The 21,239-nt window shown below is 43.2% G+C and overlaps 1 protein-coding gene and 1 long non-coding RNA gene across 5 annotated transcripts in view; one reads left to right on the top strand and one right to left on the bottom strand.

The window, feature by feature from the left end:
* Window positions 1-13,116, bottom strand: part of LOC122633392 (GATA-binding factor C-like) — a 52,883-nt gene extending 39,767 nt beyond the window's left edge. For 2 of the 3 annotated variants that reach the window (XM_043821216.1, XM_043821215.1), the window contains exons 1-2: window positions 12,870-13,116; window positions 2,567-3,910 (exon numbers count right to left, since the gene is read on the bottom strand). In XM_043821216.1, coding sequence (XP_043677151.1) covers window positions 2,567-3,910; window positions 12,870-13,059 — 1,534 coding nt within the window. In that variant the 5' untranslated portion in view covers window positions 13,060-13,116. The remainder of the gene's footprint in view (window positions 1-2,566; window positions 3,911-12,869) is intronic. The other variant, XM_043821214.1, reaches the window with a different exon arrangement.
* The window catches only part of LOC122633397, a 114,164-nt gene that overhangs the window by 23,054 nt on the left and 69,871 nt on the right, over window positions 1-21,239 (top strand). The window lies entirely within an intron of this gene.

Genomic DNA, 21,239 nt, shown 5'->3' on the forward strand with positions numbered 1-21,239 from the left:
GACTCGATGTCGAGGGATCGACACGGTCCTCGTTGTTTAATCAATTATAAAGATAAAAGGTTTTAGATAAAGATAAAAGTACTTAGGTATGCTACATAGACAGAGAATTAGAAAAGTGAGAAAGGAAGAAAAAAAATATAGAGAGGGTCGTGCAACCGCGTGTTCCTCCCCGTCCGTCTTAGACGTTGTATTAACTTTCTTTTTTTTTTTTGATAAGGGAAATTAGGATATAACGAAGAGGAGTATTGGAAAAGTGTGTAAACGGACGAACGAACGAACGAACGGTCGGTGACTCCTTCGAATTCAGCAATCTCTTCTAACGATATCTCGAATGGCGTTGTCGGGCCCCAATTAGATCACCTGGCGATGATGTTCGTGGAGAGTTCGTCATCAATTTCGTGACTTCATAAGAATCGATCGCACAAATAAAGATCTTCTTCTGTCTTATTTAACCGGATCGCTAACGTCATAACCGGCTTTAACGCGTTCCTAATTGCCCTTCGGACTGGATAAGTTCGATTCGGAAACTAATTGGAAGGACCGCGAGGCGGCAAGGCAAGGCGAGCCAAGGCAACCTTATATGCTGCGGGCTCGCTTAATTCGATTTCGGTTTTATCGTCGAGAACAGATATTCGAGGGTGATAACGAGCTACGATTATCATCCTTTTCTCATCAGCGAAAGCCGAATTTCTCTTACGGGTATGATTCAAAAGCGACTCGAAGCCCACGTACTACTTACGTCCTCTCGCCGTCTTTCTCGAGAAAAAAATTATTGAAGAAAAAAAAAAAAAAAAAAAAGAAAGAAAAAGACCAATGAAAAAAGAAAATGAATATCGTTTATCAACGAAAATAATAAAGAATTACGATTTCGTAAATCTGATCGCGTTGGTCGCGTGTCACAGTACATAAATATAATCAACCGTCGCGATCTTTCCAATTAATTCGCCAGTGACGTTTATTAGAGCTACTCGTCTCCTTCTCTCGATTCCAAGTTTTTCCGCGATCGAGTTGGTATATCCAATGCGTATCCTCCTCCTTCTACTTCTTCTTCTTCTTCTTCTTCTTCTTCTTCTTCTTCTTCTTTCACTTCTACTTCTCCTTTTTCATTTTTCTTCTTCTTCTTCGTCTTCGTCTTCCCTCTTTCTTCTTCTTTTCTTAGCGACGACTTTCGAGGCTGCCTGCGGCAGCGAAGTCGAGCCGTGTGTGCATGTGTCGTAAGTCGATTTAATTAGCGGGCTTCCACGGCGCGAAGTCGAACCATTGTTCCCGGAATTAGGATTTTTACCACGCCGTCGGTAGAGACCGGCTATTACCGCAATCAGCGTATCCGGCATTTTTCAGCCGTCTCATTCTCATTACTCCCCTTCTTCTTTCTCTTTCTCTCTTTCTCTCTCTCTCTCTCTCTCTCTCTCTCTCTCTGTCTCGTTCTCTCGCTCTTTCTTTGAGCGTTCTCCAGCACATTTATTTCGTTTTCCTTGAGTATCGTCGAAGGGTTGGAGAGAAGTCTCCGACAAACAACGCATCGAAATAATAAAGAGAGAAGGTAAGTAAGTAAGTATACAAATGCGCGTTGAAAATTCAGCGACGCTTGACCGTCTCTGCCGGTTACCGTTCATTATGATCGAACTCCCTTGCGAAAGAAAAAGATGGTAAAACGAAAACAAAATGAAAGAAAACAAGAAGAACGAAAAATACGAGTGTCGTTGAGAGCCCGTGGACGCCGCGACTCTTCGAGAGGGGGAGATTGCTGTGACAAAAAAAAAAAAAAAAAGAAAAAAAAAGTAGAAACACAAAATCAAAAAGTTAGCGATAGCCACACCACATCGAAAAAAATCTGTGCTCGCTCCCGCGTGTTCGTTCCTTTTTCCTTTTTTTTTTTTTCTTTTTTTTTTCTGTCTTTTTTTTTTTTCTTTTCCGATACAACCCCCGTGTAGATATATAAGTATGTGGATGAGGGTGTTCACATATGTGTGTGTTTACGTGTCACACGTTGAAAACCAGTGGGTATCGTGGGTGGTGCTCTTCGACGATTACGCTTGTTCGCTTGGTGTGTGCCACTCAAAAAACAAATCGGTGAATTACGGACAAAATACAAAAACAGTCGTGTGTATCACTGCGTCTCTCCCTCTCCCGGCGATACAGCCGGTTCTTGACGAAATAAAAAAGGAAAAGAGAAGTCAAAGAAAGAAGAAGGAAACTCAAATGCTTACGCGTAAAGAAAAGATAAATGAAAGAGCGAATAAGTGATAAGACGACCGCCACCAGAAGCAAGTCAAACCATAAAGAAATGAAAAGGAAAAGAGAAAGAAAAAAATCAAACCGAAGCGCAAACAAAGACCAGACCCACCTCCCTAGCGGTAAGTCGACAAAGACTACGGCATTCTAGGGAAGATGGTTGGCGTAAACTAAAAAATTTGTTGTTAATAGAAACGAAATGAAGGTAAAAGAGACGAAACGAAACGAAACGAAACGAAACGAAACGAAACGAAAGGAAAAGAAAAGAAAAGAAAAGAAAAGATAAGAAAATAACAGAAAAGAAAAGGCGCGGGCAAGGCGTGCCGCTTACCGGCGGACGTCCTCGACTTGTTCCTGGGCTTTTGCTGATGATGCTGATGCGCGCCGGGCGAGCCCGGATTGTTGGCGTGCGCGTTGCTCGCGTGAGCCGAAAGGAGCTTGGAATCGGCAGGGCTCACGACGCCGGGGACACCGGAATTGGCGTTACCGGCGCCGTGATGCGCCGCCGCGGCGAAAAGAGCGCCGACCGTCGTGCCTGAGTTGCCGTTGTTGTTGTTGTTGTTGTTGTTGTTGTTGTTATTGTTGTTGTTGTTGTTGTTGTTGTGCGGATTGTGGGACGACGCGGAGGACGACGAGGAGGAGGACGTGGCCGTGCCGCCGGAGCCGCCGCCTCCCCCAGCACCCCCACCACCACTCAAATGATGATGATGATGATGGTGATGGTGGTGGGCAGCATTGGGGTACTGCAAATGTTGATACATGTTGTAGGCGCTCGTCGCCGGGTCATACTGAGCCGAGGCCGAGGCTGCTGCCACGTGGTGACTGTTGGAGACGGCGGCTGCGGCGACCGCGGCTGCCGCAGCGGCCGCAGCGGCGGCGGCATAGCTGTCCCTGCCGCAGGGCGAGCTGCCCCCGGTGTTGCTCTGATACGCGTCCTGCTGCTGCTGCTGCGCCTGCTGTTGCTGCTGTTGACCACCGTTCGCTTGCTGGCTGCTCCCCGATTGGTTATTACCTTCGCGTTGTTTCACCTGTCCCGAGCTGGCCGCCGAGTTGTTGCTGCTAGCTCCGTTGTTCCCCGCGTTTCCACCGTGCTGCTGATGAGGCGGCGAAGGTGCCCCGTGATGATGTCCGAGCATCACCGTAGGTTTCACGTCGCAACTACCCGCACCGCTGGCTCCCAACGCGTCTTGATGATGCATAAACGCGCCCATCACCGCTGCGTGGGCCACGGCTGCTTGGTACTCGCTGCTACCACCGCCTCCTAGTCCGGACAAAGAGTTCGCTGCGCTTCCGTTGTTATTGCCGTTGCTCCCGCTCCCGCTGTTGTTCGTCGTGTTGTTGTTCGAGCTAGAAGTCGTACTCGCCGTTATACTGTCCGGCGTAGCGTCCTTTGGTGGCGTTGGGGGAAACGAGAAAAGATGATGCGCTCCACCGCCTGCCCCGTGACTCGACAAACTCCCCGTGGTGGGTGGTAGAGAGGAACCCAGTGGACTCTGCGGCTTGTCGTCGCTCACCGTTCCACCGGTCGATGCCGTTGTCGTTGGAAAACCCCATGGTGTTTTGGACGTGTCTGCCCCGCTCCCGGATAGCCAGGGATGGAGTACAGAACTGTGAAAGTGCGGCCGACAGACTTGGCTCACCGGACCGCTCGTCACACCGCTGCTCGACATTCTCGCTGTAACAACGAATGGTAAGATCGTTAGGCTCTTCGACGAAACGGACGAGAGTCGTGGTAGAGATGATGGGTGTAGATGGGAAGGAAGAAAGAGAGAAAGAAAGAAAGAAAGAAAGAAAGAAAAAAAAAGAGATCGTCTGGTATTGGAAAGCCGGAACGATCGGTGATAATCCGCGATAGAAGGAGAGAAAGAGAAAAGATACTTGATTCGTGCGTGCGCGGAATGATCGAGTTTTACGCCGATCGTAAAAGTACCTAATTGCGAGAGACGTCTTAATTAAGTGCGAGGCCCGGTTGCTGCTGTTATTATGGGGGTCTCTTCCTCTCTCTCTCTCTCTCTCTTTTCTCTTTCTCCTTATAGGAAGCCAAGTTATACGTGGCGTCGCGTCTCGCCTTATATGCGATAAAGCTCTACGAGTCGCGGCTCGCTCGCGTAATTAGCTCTTCATTAGCGACCGCTTCTTCGCGGGAGGAAGCCAACGAACGACAAAGACGACGACGACGACGACGAGGATTCGTCGTCGATGCTACCAACTACTACTCGCTATGGTTCTTCACTCTCTCTCTTTCTCTCTTACTACGAACAGGAATTTTATTAGTTGGTATAGTAGTTGGAGTATTTCAGACCAGAAAGATAGAGAGAAGGAGAGAGGTAGAGAGGGGAAGAAAAAGAGACTTCTCTCTTCTGTATCTTATCTTATTATCGTCGAAGAGAGTCGCGTTTTATCTTGTAACTAGCGATCGGTGATACCTTCACGACCTAACACGAATTCTCTGTGTAAGTTGTTGTCTGGTACGTCAGGTGTGATCTATCGATATTGCGTTTAAGTAAGTACGGTTCGTATGCCTTTTATGGTGTCTCTTACTATTATATCCTATAATATATTTAACTCTTACTTGCTTTCCTATATTACCACGTTCGATCATTCTTATAAATGTGTGGTATCAAGTAATTACCAATGTCGACTATTATATTCTCAGCTAGTCTATAAATATTCATATTTTCGTACGCGTGAACGGTAACGAAGAACATGTGTCATACAAAAAGCATGCTATTTAAGAAAGAAAAAGAAATCCATTCAGTTTTGTCACGATAGATTTCCATCCCCGATAGAAAAGTCATTAACACCCCTCTCACGTGTGCTCGGTCGAATTCATCGCTAAGGGAGGAAATTCGAAAGGTAGAAGTCAGGATGCTCGCACGAAAGCTTCGCGTGCATACATTCTCTACGTGCTTACGGCGGATGAAGTTGGCCGACGAAGCATACGATCGATATATCGAGTGGAACTTGCCGGTACTGCTCCGCCACCTTCACGGCATACGCTGATAACGCGAGACTGTTTTGCCAAGCTCCGTTCCCGACTACTACTACTCCTCCGTCTCTCTCTTTCTCTCTCTCTCTCTCTCTCTCTTCGATGCCCTCGATTCCCATTGAATTATGGGCATTAATTTAAGCTTTAAGCCCTCCACCATGGTGCTACCGTCTATTCCCTGCCGATTTATAGTGTCTCCATAATGCCACTACGGTTTTCCTCATCCGTGTATTTCATATCGAAAAAAATAAGAAAAATGAAAAAACAAGAGAAAGATATAGAAAATATTTCCCGTTTCTCTTTTACTCTTTTTCCTTTCAATTTTAATGATTCATCGATGAGACGCCAGGAGAATAACTTTCGTCTATTGTTGGGATAGATCACGATCGTCGAACGTCGTAGTTGTGATCCGAACGCAAGGAGAAATTACAGATGCAACGTTGCGTTGCAGAAGAGAGGCAACGGCAGCAAAGGGGGAAACGAGCGGCAGCTGCAGCGTCGTGCAATTAATCGGAGCCCAGCGATGTACCGCTTGTAATTGGATCTACTGCATTATAGCTGCGGTGAACGAGGATGAAAAGTAAACAGGCTATAGGACTCACTCTCCAAAATATTAATCGCGAACGATAACTTTTGCAGCTGCAACCTGCTCCTCTACTCCTCTCTCTCTCTCTCTCTCTCTCTCTCTCTCTCTCTCTCTCTCTCTCTCTCTCTCTCTCTCTCTCTCTTTCAGTACTCTCGCGCTCTGCTGGTGGTGTTCATCGGACATCGAATAAATCGAAAAAACATGCTATCTACGGGTAACGCTTAATTGATTCGCTAATCGTGAAATTTCCAACAAGTAGGTACATAACTACCTACATCCTAGCGTGTGTAGCAAAATCTATGAAATTCGTTCGATTATGCGAGCTTCGGTTGTGTCCGAACGTCGAGCACACAGTGGGTCAACGATTTACGATGAGGACGAGTTCGTTGGCCTTTCCTTCCTTTTCAGCGAAAAAACGCGTCGACGGGGAAGAGTGCGAAAAGAAGGATGAGGCAGAAAGAGGGAGGAAGAGGAGGAGGACGAGGAGGTGGAGGAGGAGGTGGAGGAGGAGGAGGAGGAGAGGGAGAGGAGACGGAGACAGAGAAAAAGAAGGAGATAGGAGGTGGCGCGAAAAATGAGCAGACAGAGGGAGCAGTTCGCACTCTCGACGCAATAAAAACTTCCATACCGAGCGATATTTATCGCTCTATGCCGCTCCGCCCTTCTCCTTCCATTCCACCCTCTCCTCTCTCTCTCTCTCTCTCTCTTTCTTTCTCTCTTTCTCTCTGTCGCTCCTTAATGCAACGAACCTTTTTACGGCGTTTCACGAAACTTTTTTGACCATCCTCCCCTTCTTTCTTTCATTCTTTTTTTCTTTCTTTCTTTTATTCTCTTTCCACCGCAAATATAACTCTCGGCCCGTTATCTCGACGATATTTTCGTCGACTCGGCTCGATTTAATCCCTCCTTCTCTCCCTAGTCACCGATCTATCGAAGGATGGACACCGACAGGGTGGTCGACTAAGACTAAGCGATCGACCGACATTACTTATATTTGTCCCATCAAATTCGAGATACAAAATTTCATTTATTTTTATTTAAACGTTATTATAAGTATATATATATATATACATATATATATATATATGTATATATATGAGAAATGATCTCTCGAGCGTAGTATCTCGAAAGATCTTTTCTAACAAGATCTTTTCTTAAAACAAGAAAGTAATTAGGAATCATCGATCAACGTTTAATCATAGACGTGTCGTCGCGAGGAGTGATAAAATCCACGTGAGAAAAAGTTGGCATCGCGCGCGGCAATAAACGTCGTCTAGGTAAGTAATAGTACCTACTACCTTACTTACTACATGTGTGTGAAAACGAAAGAGAAAGAGAGAAACGAAAGAGAAAGAGAGAAATGATCTATGAGAGAAAAAAGAGAGAGGGAACGAACCGTCCGACAGAACTAGTCTCGTTTAGGTAACACGAGGACTCGAAGAAATTTCCTTTGGTGTTGATTCTCAGCAACATTATGATGGAAACGGGTCGTCGATCGAATATGGCGCCGCTTTTCCACGGCGACTGCTTTGAACGAACACCTTTTTTCTCTTTGCTTCTCTTATTTCTCTATCTTTATCTCTCTCTCTCTCTCTCTCTCTCTCTCTCTCTCTCTCTCTTTCTTTCTCTCTTGCTAAAACGTTCGCGTCGCTAGTTAATAAAAAACCAGATACGCGAGAGAAGCTCGCGAATCGTTATGGAATCTATCGAAAACAATTCGTCGTCGTCTCGTTCCTATCCTTTTCTTATATTACTCGATATTGACGGCAGTCAAATATTATCATCGACCGAACGCGTACGTAAGCGATGTCCAGCAACGCCGGAGCGACGAGCGATTCGATCCAACGATTTCTGGATAATAACTAGGCGGTTATAACGCGCCACGGAAACGGCCGTCGCGAGTATAGTCCGGCCATGAATATTCATGAAAAATCCATGGATATAATCGGCCCGCCGTGGAAACTGTGTGTGAGCGTGGACGCGCGCGCGCGCGAACGAGCGAGCTCGTACCATGGAAATCAAGATGGCGTCGAACGAACGTGGGCATCACTTATACGCGGATTTTCTCTCTCTCTCTCTCTCTCTCTCTCTCTCTCTCTCTCACACACACTTTTTCTCTCTTTCCCTTTTTCGTGTTTTTTCTCTCTTTTCGTATTGTGGCAATCGGTTTTTTATGCAGCTTTGGAATAGCGTACCCCCGTTCGATGTGTTCGCTTGGAAATTTAATGGGAGAACGATTTTACGATTTTCATTGGTTATACGCAGTACCCTAGTACAATACCCGCTCGAATATGAAATCGGTTTACGATCGTACGATTGATAACTGCAACAAAAAAAGTAAAAAAAAAAAAAAAGAAAGAAAAATAGTAAAAAAAAAAAAATAATAAAGAAGAGAACAAAAATTATGGTGCATCGCTTCGTGCCGATGTTTCCCGACGTTCAACCTTTTTCACTCCCTTTTTTTCGCTAACCACGCCCATGAAGAACGCAGTCCCTCTCTCTCTCTCTCTCTCTCTCTCTCTCTCTCTCTCTCTCTCTTTCTGTTTCACAGTTCATGCTATATGCCGAGAACCGTGGCAGCGGATAACGAATAAGTAACGCACGCGAGCATTGCAAAAAAAGAGGACGGTCTGCGGCGTCGACGGCAACGCCGTCATCACGGCGTCAGAGAATCGCAAAGGCAGCAAACAACACCGAAGCTTGGGCTACGTGATTCTCTCTCTTTCTTTCTCTATCTCCTTCTTTCTCGTATAAAGCACGTACCTATATGTATACCGATTTCGAATCGGCATGATAATTAAACGCAGATTTCACTTCGTTCTTAATTACGATAGGCTCGCCGTTCGACCAGTATTACCTTTCTTTTATATACTCTGCTATAAAATAGTTCACAATTATTTTCAGAACATATAAATTATTTCGACGTGACCGAGTATTACACATTTCGTGGAAAAAGAAAAAAGAATCAAATAAATAAATTCTACGTAATATATACGAAATGCCCCCTTTGTTAACGAACTCTTCCCTTAATCTTTTCTACAATAGGAGAGAAACACGTTTAGATGTTACTATTATCATAGCGAGAAGAGAAAGAGATTTCACGAGTGACTCGTAATGTACCTAGCTGAAAATAATCCACTTGCACTCTTGGCACAAAGCAAGTGCTTATACGTAGGACAAACGAATACGCTCGAATGTGTTTCTGTGCCATTTAAAAGCACATGCTGAAAACTGCTCGAGAAAGAGAGTACGTGCTCGTCCTATGAATGATACTACAGCCGAGTCAGTGTATATCTCCATTTGGTCAGCATCCGACATCAAAGCGACCAGTACTCCAAATAATTAGCCGCCTCGAGCGAGCGTGTTCGAGCGTAAAGTAGAGAGAGAGACAGACAGACAGAGAGAGAGAGAGAGAGAGAGAGAAAGAGAGAGAGAGAACCGCGGACTTTTGTTGAAGGCGTCGAGAACGAGCTCAAAGGGTCGAGAGGATTCAAAGCCGACATCGTACTGAAAGGACGATTCGTGCTTTTTCGTACTGGTGTATAAATACATGTGTATGTGTGTGTATGTATGTACTACGTACGTACGTACGTATATATGTATCTATGTATATTCGTGTATATACCGACGGCTCGTTTTCCCGACCATTTGCTTTTCGACACCTCTCCTCCTTCTCCTCTTCCTTCTCCTCCTCCTCCTCCTCCTTCTCCTCTTCTTCTTCTTCTTCCTACCAACCAACCAACCAGCTTAACCTTCTCCTCCACCTCCGCCTCCTCCTCCTCCTCCTCCTCCTCCTCTTTTCGCGATAAGCAAAGTAATTCGTGCTATGAGTTTGCGAGGAATGAAAATCTTTTAAAAGGATAGCCAACTCGGAATGAGATAACGAACAAATTCGCGAGCAAACTCGTGTTTTTCCTCGCCTTTTCTTCTCGTTCGACTCAAAGGACGTGGAAAAAAAAAAAAGGAAAGATCTAAAAATAAGAATGCAACGCGGAAGAGAATTTTCTATCGAAGTTTGTATGATGGTACTTAGACGCGTACCAGCCGTCCTCGTAAAAATATAAAAATCAAATGTGCAGGAAGCACGAAAATATACCTCGAGAAAATAACGTCTCATTTTCTGAAAGCACCCGTACCCCCGGAGCAATAACTGCGGCAGCGTTCAACGACGATAATAATACTGCAATTTCGTGCTGAAAAATATGCGTCTTCTCGTATGATTTGAAATGCCTCTCAGAAAAATTCTCTACCGAAACGTTCGTGTAGGAAGGTCCAGAACGGTGCGAAAAGAATTTCTGAAAGAAAGAGAAGACTCGAGAGAGAGAGAGAGAGAGAGAGAGAGAGAGAGAGAGAGAGAGAGAGAGAGAGAAAGAAAGAAAGAAGAACCTACTGTGTGGCTCCCGTGACACGGAAGAAAACGAAGAGGCCGAATAAAAAATGAAGTAAGCAGGCAAACAAAAAAAGGACAAGAAAAAAAAAGAAATAAATAAAAGAAGTAGAAGGAAGGCGGTTTGCAAGGAGGACCGAGATTGATCGCGGTGAAATTGCATCGCGAGCTGCACATCTGCCAGCGCACAAAACTCGCAAAAGAGAGAAAGAGAGAGAGAGAGTGAGATAGAAAGAAAGAGAGAAAGAGAAAAAGAGAGAGAGAGAAAGAGAAAGAGAGAGAATGGAAAGAGGCTCCGCCTTCGGTTGGCGTGTGCATTTGCGCAAGATGGCGCCGTTCGGACGGCCGGTTGCACACGTTTTGCAGCAGCAGCAGCAGCAGCAAGCAGCAAGCAGCAAGCAGCAGCAGCAGCAAACAGAAACACAGAGGAACTACGACAACGACAGCGACGGCGACGGCGACGGCGACGACGACGGCGACGGCGACGGCGACGGCGACGGCGACGGCGACGAGGAGGATGAGAGGACTACGAAGAGGAGGACAGCGACTGCCCTCCGGACCCTCTTCTTCCACGATCGGACGAGGAGGATGCGAGGGGAGGGGCCAGACTAAGAGAAGAGTGAAAGAGACAGAGATAGGTATGAAAGCAGCGCCTCCCGCGTGGCCTGCAATTACGTATGCACCTCTCTCAGAGGCAGCCCGTGGGCTTCGCGGTTGGCTGCGCTTCCTTCCTGTCTGCTGCAACCACCGTGCGTGCATTATGCATCCCGTTGCATGCGTCCATCTACCTTGTTTGTTTAGTATTTTTACTTTTACTAGTCCTCCGTCGTTTATGTTTCTCACCTAACTTTGTCTCCTACTCTCCTTGATAACTTTTCAAATTTATAGACATCTAAATTCTTTACGACATGAGTTTGTCTATGGAGTAAAAAGTAAGGTTTCAAATTTTAACGACTATGAAAATCATAAACCTTCCTATGCAATGATGTTAATATTATAATGAAAAGTGATTCAACGAAACGGAAACAGATTCAAAAGATAAAAATCATTTCTTGGAAATCAGACTCGCGAAAAAGGCTTAACGTAAGATCACGGGTGAATGTGTGTGTGTATGTGTGTTTTGAAGCAAGTGCAGGCCTGAAATCATGGAAATCTTTACGAAGATAAAAAAAGTGAAGAGAGAGAGAGAGAGAGAGAGAGAGAGAGAGAGAGAGATTTGATTCCGATTAGGACGGTCGTTTTTTGGGCAGCGCGAGGTAACAGAGGCCCGAGTATGATCCATGCACGTCGGCACGAATCAGGGATATCGCGTTCCAGGCCCTCGACGATCTAACCGGCTGGATCAAGTTTCCTACCTCCACCCCCTCCTCACCTCCTTTGCTTTTTCGTTACTCTTCTCTATCTCTTTTTGTCGAGCCAACTCACTTTTTCTTCTTCTTCATCTTCGTCTTCTTTTTCTTCCTCTACTTCTTCTTCTCTCGCCTCGAAAAAGTCGCTTTCTATTTTTTTACCCTGCACTTAATTCCAATTCTAAACAACCAAGCGGGTACTTATCTCGCGAATATATTTCTAGTGTTTTGATAACGTGTAATTAACAAATGAACTGAAATGAAAAGTCTGTCTCTCTCTCTCTCTCTCTCTCTCTCTCTCTCTCTTTTTATCTCTTGTCCTCGATGAAACATTAATATTTTAATTAGCGGGTACCAGAAGGGACGACACCGTTTCGTCGCAGCTGGTCGTTGAACCGAGAGACTTTTTTTCTATTCCCTAGCCGGAGGGGTTGAAACTACCACTACCTATCTCGCGTGAAGCTAGGTCGCACGTATCAACGCGCTCTTCCTTGATAACTTTCTTCGACACGACGATGGAGTAGGTACGTATGTATACGCTCAGGGCTTTAGACTCGTGTAATATATTTAACACGTCGTTGCCTTTCGTAATTCTCTTTACAAGAGAAACAAAGAGTAGATATCTCTTCTTCTATCTTAAAATACCTACGAGTGGTTATTCAAGAAAAAAAGAGAGAGAGAGAGAGAGAGAGAGAGAGAGAGACGGAGAAAAAAAGGAACGACTTTATAACATCGCAATTTTCTCAACAACAAATATATACACTCGACACCTAATCAAAAGATTTCTTTTCTTTCTCTTAAACCCCTAGGATAACACCTAACTTAATAGAGATATCTCATTACACGCGAACTACCACAAAGAAAAAGAAGAAATCGCTAAACGCATTGTCAATTCCCAGCCAGCTATCAGCAATATCCACCTGGATACACAATGTATAATTATGACATAATATGAATAATACATGGCGTCTCTATCCAAGAATGCAAGTCTCCAAGTATTTCAAACGGTTGTTCGATAGATCGAACTATTTACACGGTACTCGTTTGTATCTACGTGTCTACATAAAAAATAAAAACAGAAAAAAGAGAAGAAGAAAAAAGGCGATACCTCGTGAAATTTCTCAATGTCTGGGTGAAGATTGTAGGATGATAAAGAAAAAAGAAAAAAGAAAAGAAAAGAAAAAAATAAAGAAGAAGAAGAAAGAAGAAAGAGAAGGATAGAGAGAGAAAAAGGAGGAAAGAAAAACAAAGTATAAATAACGAAGAAAATAGAAAAGAAAAAAAGAGAGACAGAGAGAAAGACAGAAGATGGTCGGTACTCACTGTGGGCGTAGTGCGCCGCCGCGGCGGCGGGGTGGTGGGCGGTGGGTCCGGCATGGGGGTAGTAACCCCTGTAGTCGGTGGGATTGCCCACGACTCCGGCCACCCCGGCGGCCGCCGCCGAGGGCGGCTCCAGGGACGTCCGAGGTGGTTCGTACCACCTAGCCGCACTCGACTCGCTGCTCATGTCCATTTTGTCTCCGAAATTTTCTTTCTTTTCTTTTTCTTATCCTCCACCTCCTCCACCTCCTCCTCCTCCTCCTCCTCCTACGCCTCCTCCTCCTACGCCTCCTCCGCCTCCTCCTCTCCTGCTCTTAAGGAAGCTCGATTCTCTCAAGATTCTCTTCTCGCGTGAAACCGAGAGAGAAACAGAAAGATAGGAAGGAAGAGAAAGAAAGAGAAAGAAAAAAAAGAATGGATTCAGGAAGAGAAAGAGAAAGAGAGATAGTATGAATGAGAGAGAACAGACGATAGAGAAAGAAGAAGAAGAAGAAGAAAAAGAGGATTAAGAGAGCTGCCAATGACGCATCTTCTCTTCCGCTAGCTTGGTCCACCCGACGCCCATCGAGTTCATAGGTAATCCTCTGATTGAATCACTCAGGATAGAGGAAAAGAGACGGAGAGAGATTGGTAGAGGAGGTCTCCTCGATCGATGTAATCGACGGTCCTGCCTCGGCGCACGCTGAAACAATCGAGAAGAGATGGTTATTGGTTTATGGTGCCGATCGAACCTGATACCTATCGCGAGATCTCGACGATCCCTCCTCGATCATAGATTTTATCTAACGATTTTCCGTCTTACGTAAGCCATTTTGAAAACTCCCCTCGCTCCGTCTTTGTCTCACTTTTGTTTTCCTTTCTTCGAATCAATTGCCAAACTCGATTAACCAAAAACGTCCTCGCGGTGTCCGCGATCCTTCGCGAAACTTTCAACGCGTCGTCCCATGGAAATTTTCTCTCTTTTATATATTTAATTCGTTAGAGAGTTTATTCGGTACCACCGTGTACATACTTTTTCTCTGTCACTTTCTTCAACGACGAAGAGAAAGAGAGACATCGTCTCGTAAATTACAAGAAACTCGATACGTGAGAATCGAGTAGCGAACTACGCGAACCAAGATTTATACTACCTTTATCGACGGCTATAAATAATTTGTCATAGTCTTTACGGACTCTCAATGGGTCTCTCACTGCAAACCATACTCGATTACATTGTAAGGAGAAACGTTTTCTCGATCCCCTCATTACGTACCGTTAATCGACGATATTCATTATTATCAGCGATCCTTCGTGGTAATGATGCTACCAAATGTTTCAACGTTGTAACGTTACTAATCGTTAATATTGTTTTCGTAATGATCTATCGATTCTCGAAAATCTTGATAGATATATCGACAGTACTTCGCTCTTGAACACGCTGAATAAAACTGAAACGAGCTATCTATACGAATGATCGATACGGATTCTAACGAAATCCTAACGAGATTAGAAAAATTAATAAACGAAACTTACCTACCGGATATGAATGAAACGGAAAGTCTTGAAAATACGCGACGATACCGATAAAAGGGAAGATCTTTCCTTAATTGCCACCTGATCAGTGCTTTAGTGGGAACACACTGAGGTACTCGACGATAAAGTGGCACAAAACGATTTATCAATAAACTCGTGGCCGATCAAGGTCATCGGTGACGCAATCAAACGAGGGAGAAAGAGCGGAGAGAGAGAGAGAGAGAGAGAGAGAAAGACAAGTCCCTCTTCGATCCGCTCGCCCCCTTCAAAATATCGAGCCGATTCTTTCAACGATGCCACACGAAAAAAAGAAAGAGGCAGACTCTAACCTTGGAATTATAAATAATCAATTGCAACGATAACTATCGCTAATTAAATTATAAATTCGTAAATGAAAAGAAGAACAAATATTTCGTACGAAATTCATGAAATTTCCTGTGAAATATTAATCGACAAAAAAAAAAAAAAAGAAAGCAATAATTTCAGATTGTAATTGGTATTAATTCACTGTCTAAGAGATGGATATCTATCGAGAAATGAAAGAGAGAAAAGGATGTTGGTCGATCGTTGATAGGATCGATTTGGTTTCGGTAGGCGATACTTCTTTTTTTATTTTCCTTATCGTTCGCAAAACGGAGTCCACGAAAATTGTCCTCTCCAAGGAGAGAGCAAATAAAATACTCGAAAACGATAGCTGATAAGATAATGAGCAAGGGAGCCGTTGGATAAGATTACTGTTGCCGGAATGCGCCCGTCTATCCAGCGATTGATTTTCAACGAACATTTTGTTCTGTTTTTTTTTTTTTTTATTTTCTTTTTCTGTTTTCTTTTTTTCTTTTTCTTTCACCCTTATAGCCCATCAAGAGATTTCCATTCTTGCGATTCGGTCCACCCTCTTATCGGGTGACCTTTATTCTCTTATTTACATATCATTATTTAATCCGACGGTCTATATAACGATCGAGTACCATGTTACAATCTATAAAAGACAAATGCTATCAATAAATATCGAGAGAAAAGATAAAAAGAAAATCCGTTATTATTTTCCCGTGCATTATGAGCCGTTCAAATAATCATCACGATTTTCTTTCTTTCTAATATTTACAAGGGATATTTACTTAAAAAAAAAAAAAAAAAGAAAAGTATGGCAAAAATCGTCGGTCAAATTTGGACGATTATCATTGCAACATCGATCGATCATGTTTCACTCAAAATTTGACGGGATCGATCAGAGTTTATCGTCGCGATTATCTTTATGATTGTTCTGCCAATTCGATTCGGATTAGTTGAATAATATATTTTTATATTTCAATGGCTACGCATCTATATACGTGGCTGGCTATATGCGTTTCTCCCTCTTGCACTTCGGACAATTCTTTTGATAACGACTCGATTCAATATCCACTCGTGATATCGCGCTGGTACGTAATCGACTGAATATTTATTACAAAATTTCTTTTTTACATCGCGATCAAAATTACGAAAACAAATGCGAAAAAGAAGAACAAGAGGAAAGAAAGAAAAAAAAGAAAAAGAAAAAGAAAAGAGAACGAAGAAAGAAAAGGAAAAAGCAAGGCGCTTCCTACGATTTTCCTAGAATAATAAAAGGAACTATTTTTTTTTTTCTCTCGAAGATCTAAGCACCAATTTTTGTACGTCGAACCGAAGAAAGATAAGAGGACCTTCCTGAAGATAACGAACGTTGAACTATCACTGAGACTTTGACCGAATACGAGATTACGAGATTACGAGGCCGTTAATTCGCAGACTAGAAAGCAAGATAGTTGTATAGAGAGAAAGAGAGAGATAGAAAGAGAGAGGGGGACGGAGAGGGGGGAGGGGGAGGGGGAAATCCTCTAATCTAAAAAAAGAATCCAAGTTCTTCTAGACACGCTAGACGTTTACGACTGGATTAATCAATCAAACTTACGTTCATTAAGATTATCACCCATTAGATAAATCTATGAAAACTAAAGTATACTCGACAATGATTATTTTTGTTTCCTATTTATTCTAACGACGAACAAGAGAAAGAAATAAAAAATCAAATTTGAAAACATCCGAAAAATTTCTTATCTATTCGAAAACACACGTCCCCAAAGTCGAAGACTACCCAACGATCGTCGGAGAGTTCCATCGTAACCATCAGCTCGATCACGTATCACCTTCTAATCTTATCGAAATTCGTTAATCTCGTCTTCCTTGAAAGTAACGAAAACGGTTAAGTTTTGGGCAGGTGAAGACCACGTGTCATACGAAAAGAGAAAGAAAGAGATATCTGTACCTACACACTTTGGAAAATTCTGTAATCGTTGGAATCTTTTAAAATGGAAAGAAATTCCGTGACTACGCTAAAACTAATTCTTTCTTTCTTATTTTTCTCCTTTTTTATTTTTTTAATTTTCTTTCGACTCGAAGAAACTTATGCTCTTCTTCGATGTTACGATAGGAAAAGTATCGTTGACAACACGTTGACCAACGATTTGTAACGCACGAAAAGCTTGTTGAAATACGAGGACATAGTTTGAAGTATCTCTCGATACTGAGTACACGCTGGATTTCTCGCGATTACAATAGCACCGTCACTCGTCCGTGTATTTCTTTTTTTTTCTAGGGGATCTCGTAGAAAGAGAGAGAGGGAAGAGAGAAAAGGGAAAAAAGAAAGAAAGAAAGCAAGAAAAAAGATAAAAAGAAATCAAATATCGAAAGAAGAAGACGTTGCACGAGTGTATATGCGCGCGTAGGGTGCGAGCCTCGGAACTCGCACAATCGTGGCCGTCGCTCGAGCAACGGGGCCCGATATATCGGACCCCCTATCGAATCCCTCTATCGTCTCGATCTTTTACTCTCCTTCTTCCTTTCCTTTGGTCGAGGAAAGCCGATATCTTCTCGAGTAATACACCGTTCATGTTGAGGACACGACACGAAGGTCGCGACGGATCATTCGAGGATCACAAAAACTGCATCGAAATGAGGAACGTAATATTAATATCAGGAAATTTAAGACAACGAAAAAAATGTTCGTTCGATCATTAATATAATTTGTAATCTCCATATCTCTTCTATCCGCGTATAAAATTCTAAAAACATAAAATAGGTAACATCATGTTTCTACTAAAGTGAAAAAAATAAAGAAGATATTTGTTAAGTACCGTGTACTTAGTTATTATAGTTCCGGTAATGCACAACTTCAATAAAAGTGATAACAAATTGAAGTAGGTAAGTAACTTGTCAATGTACAAGTTGCAAACACGTTTTAATGAAAGTTGTTATCTGTATGCCTATACTAATACTCGCAATCCTCGGATTAAAATTATGATTTAGGTAGATATATGTTGCTTCGTATACATTCGTACCGATCAAAATCTAGTCAATAAAACAAACGATAAACATTTCTAATCCAAAAGATCGACCGATCGTATTTTCAATCCTTCAAATTTCGACTCTTCAGTTTTTCCTTTTCTTTTTCTTTCTTTTTTCTAATTTCAAGGGAAATCGATAAAGTACTTGCGTGATACGGTACGAGTGAAACAGCGCAAACTCGAAATTTTCGAAAATGGCAATAGATCTAGATAGTTTTCCAGGTAATTCGCGTGGACACGAATTCTATAGTAAACGGGGCAACAACTCAGAGATACTTGAAATGCACCGTCGCGCTAATAAGCGAGGGTAATTCGCGGCTAATAAACGAAAACACAAACCGCCGAGCCGTTTATTATACTTGCAAATTGGCAATTATACCAAGTGGGAGAGGGGGCACGGCATATCGCGTTCCTTCGCCGGCTCTTTCATCGTGATACTCGGAGTAATCGGCTCGAATACTAGCTTTTTCCGTTTTCGAATATTCAAAACAAAAAAACAAAAAAAAAGAAAACAAGAAAAAATAGAAAGAAAGGAAAAAGAAAAGAAAAAATTTGATAAAAAAGACGAGAAGAACGAAGGAATTATCGCTCGAGTTTTCGCGGAGAAGGAATTTTTTCAAGTAGGTACGTAGTAGTACGCCGCTGTTGTTTGGAATTTTGGTTGGATCTCTCGAGTTACGGCCTCGAAGCACACCTTCTAACCGTGAAATTTCTCTTTTCGACGATTCGAAAGAAAAGGAGAATCCTTCTTTGGTAGAGAAAGAGAGAGAGAGAGAGAGAGAGAGAGAGAGAGAGAGAGAGCTACCTGTTTGCCAGCCTCGAAGTCCTGTACCCGACGGAGCTGGCCACTCGAGCGTACTCGACTTTCGTTCTCCCGTCAAAGCAAATCCGTTCTTCGCTTTTACGCCTTGCCGATTGCGTCTTTCGAAGGTCTTCTACTCATCCTTTCAACAACAACCATTGTACGCTCTACGAACGAAATTCAACCATGTTTCGACGATATTCAAAGGGAAGAAAACGAGAAAGTAATAAGGAAATAAAATGAAAAGAGAGAGAGAGAGAGAGAGAGAGAGAGAGAGAGAGAGAGAGAGAAATAAAATAAAACGAAAAACACGAGAATCTAATCCAGATTTTAATCCGTCTAATCGCAAACTGACACGAAGATCGAACGATAACGTCGTCAATACCATTACGATAACTTCGCTCTCTCTAAAAAATATTTTTATTTATTTTATGTCACAACTGAAATATTTGATTACTCGAAACGACACCGCTGATATCTCTGAATTCATTCTTAATGAGAGAAAGACGTCGGCTATAAGGAGGCTCACAGCCAACTCGCATAAATTTATCTAATTCGCTTGCTTTCAAACGATTCTAACGACCGTCGGAAGCCTACGTACGCCGTTCTGCCTCCTCCGCCCTCTTTTCTAGACGTTTTCAGTCAACCTCGATTACGTCTCTTACTTAGCCTATATTTAGTTGCTTTGCATCCGTCGCGAGCTAATATCTTAAGAGTTAGAAAGAAACGAAAGACGAGAGTATCGCGTTAACTCGGTAACACGACGATCCTAAAATAAAATAACAACGAATTGACGGACACGCCGAACGTCGGGAACAATAAAAAGAGACAAAAGGAAAACTGAAAACGTAGTAGATACTATTTTTGATGGTGCCACAATGCGATCGTGGACTTTGCTATTTCCATCATACGACTAAGAAACCTGTCAAACCTATCACATATTTCTTCTCCATATTCGAATATCATAATTCTATTACTATCGACGGCCGATTACCGATCGAAAAGATTTATTTTCGATTCGACTTAAGAAAAAAAAAAAAAAAAAAAACAAAAAAAACAAAAAAAAAAGAAATGTATTCACGTACCTACCCAAAAAGAAATCTCCCAAGGAAGATACGCTTCGATCTACTCCAGAAATCTCTCTTTTAGATATCCAACAACGCAATGTCACACTGTCGACAAATATTTGTAAAGACGATAAGGTTAGTATCGTCGATGATTTGATCGTTTGCCGACTGTCGATTTTCGGCGGATCGAGAAAGTAAGACAAAGACGGAGATAGATGGATATATGTACTTTTGATAATCCAATCGAGGCAACGATTCGCCGGCGCTTTCAAGATACCGATCCGATTCTTACCTTATCACGAAGAAGCGTGGATCCCGGGGCAGAGAAAAGAACGATAATAGCAGCACGACGCCGGCGAACCGGCGAGCTTCGTGAAAAAAGCTGGCCGTTCGTACGAAGTAGTAGTGGGGAGGGGGGAGGTTACTATCTCGTTATCACTATTTTACCACCAACACTTTACACCGTACACACACACAGCACATCGTGGCGCGTTCCAAAGTATTGTTTTCCTTCTTTCCTTGGATAGTCTCTGTCTTTCTCTCTCTCTCTCTTTTTCTCCTCTCTCGCTCTGTATGTGTCTCTGTCTCTCTTCTGTAACTGCCTCGCGATAAGCAGGTCTCTCTCTCTCTCTCTCTTTCTCCCTATCTCGCTCCTTTGAATTTTTTTCTTTGCATATGTCCGTATCTCTCACGAATAATCATCAAGAACGAGAGTCGAAAGGAAATAATAATACCGATTAAGATCGAGAACAAGTATTTGACAACTGTTCTCTCTCGCTGTCCTTCCACTTGTATTTATTTCTTTCGCTCTCTCTCTCTCTCTCTCTCTCTCACCCACACTGTGGTTGAGGGGGGGTGGGCAGGTACTCGTTTCGAAGTTTGATGTATATGATTATTGTAAGAGAAACGCGCGCGCGCGCGCAAACACTCGACCCTCGATGCGTCTTATGTGGCACCCGGCGCGGAACTAAGGCGCACGAAAACACGGGCCTACGTGGCCCCCACGTTCACCCGGCTTCGGTTACGTTCGCCGTTCCTCGGCAAGCTACGGTTACGCCTACGAACACGGGTCCAACCTACCGCGGGCGTTGACTCATCTCCACTCTCTTCTTTCTCTCTCTCTCTCTCTCTCTCTCTCTCTCTCTCTCTCTCTCTGTCTGTCTCTGTCTCTCTCGCTCTCACTCTCTCTCTCTCTCTCTCTTTCTCCTTCTCTCTCTTCATCTCCCACCACTGACCCACCTCTACCTCCACAAACCCCGTCAAAGTAGTAAAGAGACAACTCCGTCGCGTCTCTACTCTTTACCTTTACCGTGTGCTTTCCTACTTTTCCAACATCGGGAATGCTCGTTTATGCAGATTAATCGCATACTTTCGAGACTTTTCAAGATGCTACGAATGCATGGAATTGTTTTCTGACTTGTTATGCTTAGGTGTTACTTTGGATAAGGGGAGGAAATGTCAGTGAAATGTTCGACAATTGTCAAGACGCGGGCAATCGGTTCAATTATAATCGTTGACGCGTGTTACATTTTATTACCGACGACGTTTATATCGCAGAATACTCGCACACACGATTTCTTGATTATTTTTTCGTTTCGACATCTCTCGTACGACGATCGAGCGATCAACA

The sequence above is a fragment of the Vespula pensylvanica genome, chromosome 12 (genome assembly GCF_014466175.1).
Source record: "Vespula pensylvanica isolate Volc-1 chromosome 12, ASM1446617v1, whole genome shotgun sequence".
NCBI lineage: Eukaryota > Metazoa > Arthropoda > Insecta > Hymenoptera > Vespidae > Vespula > Vespula pensylvanica.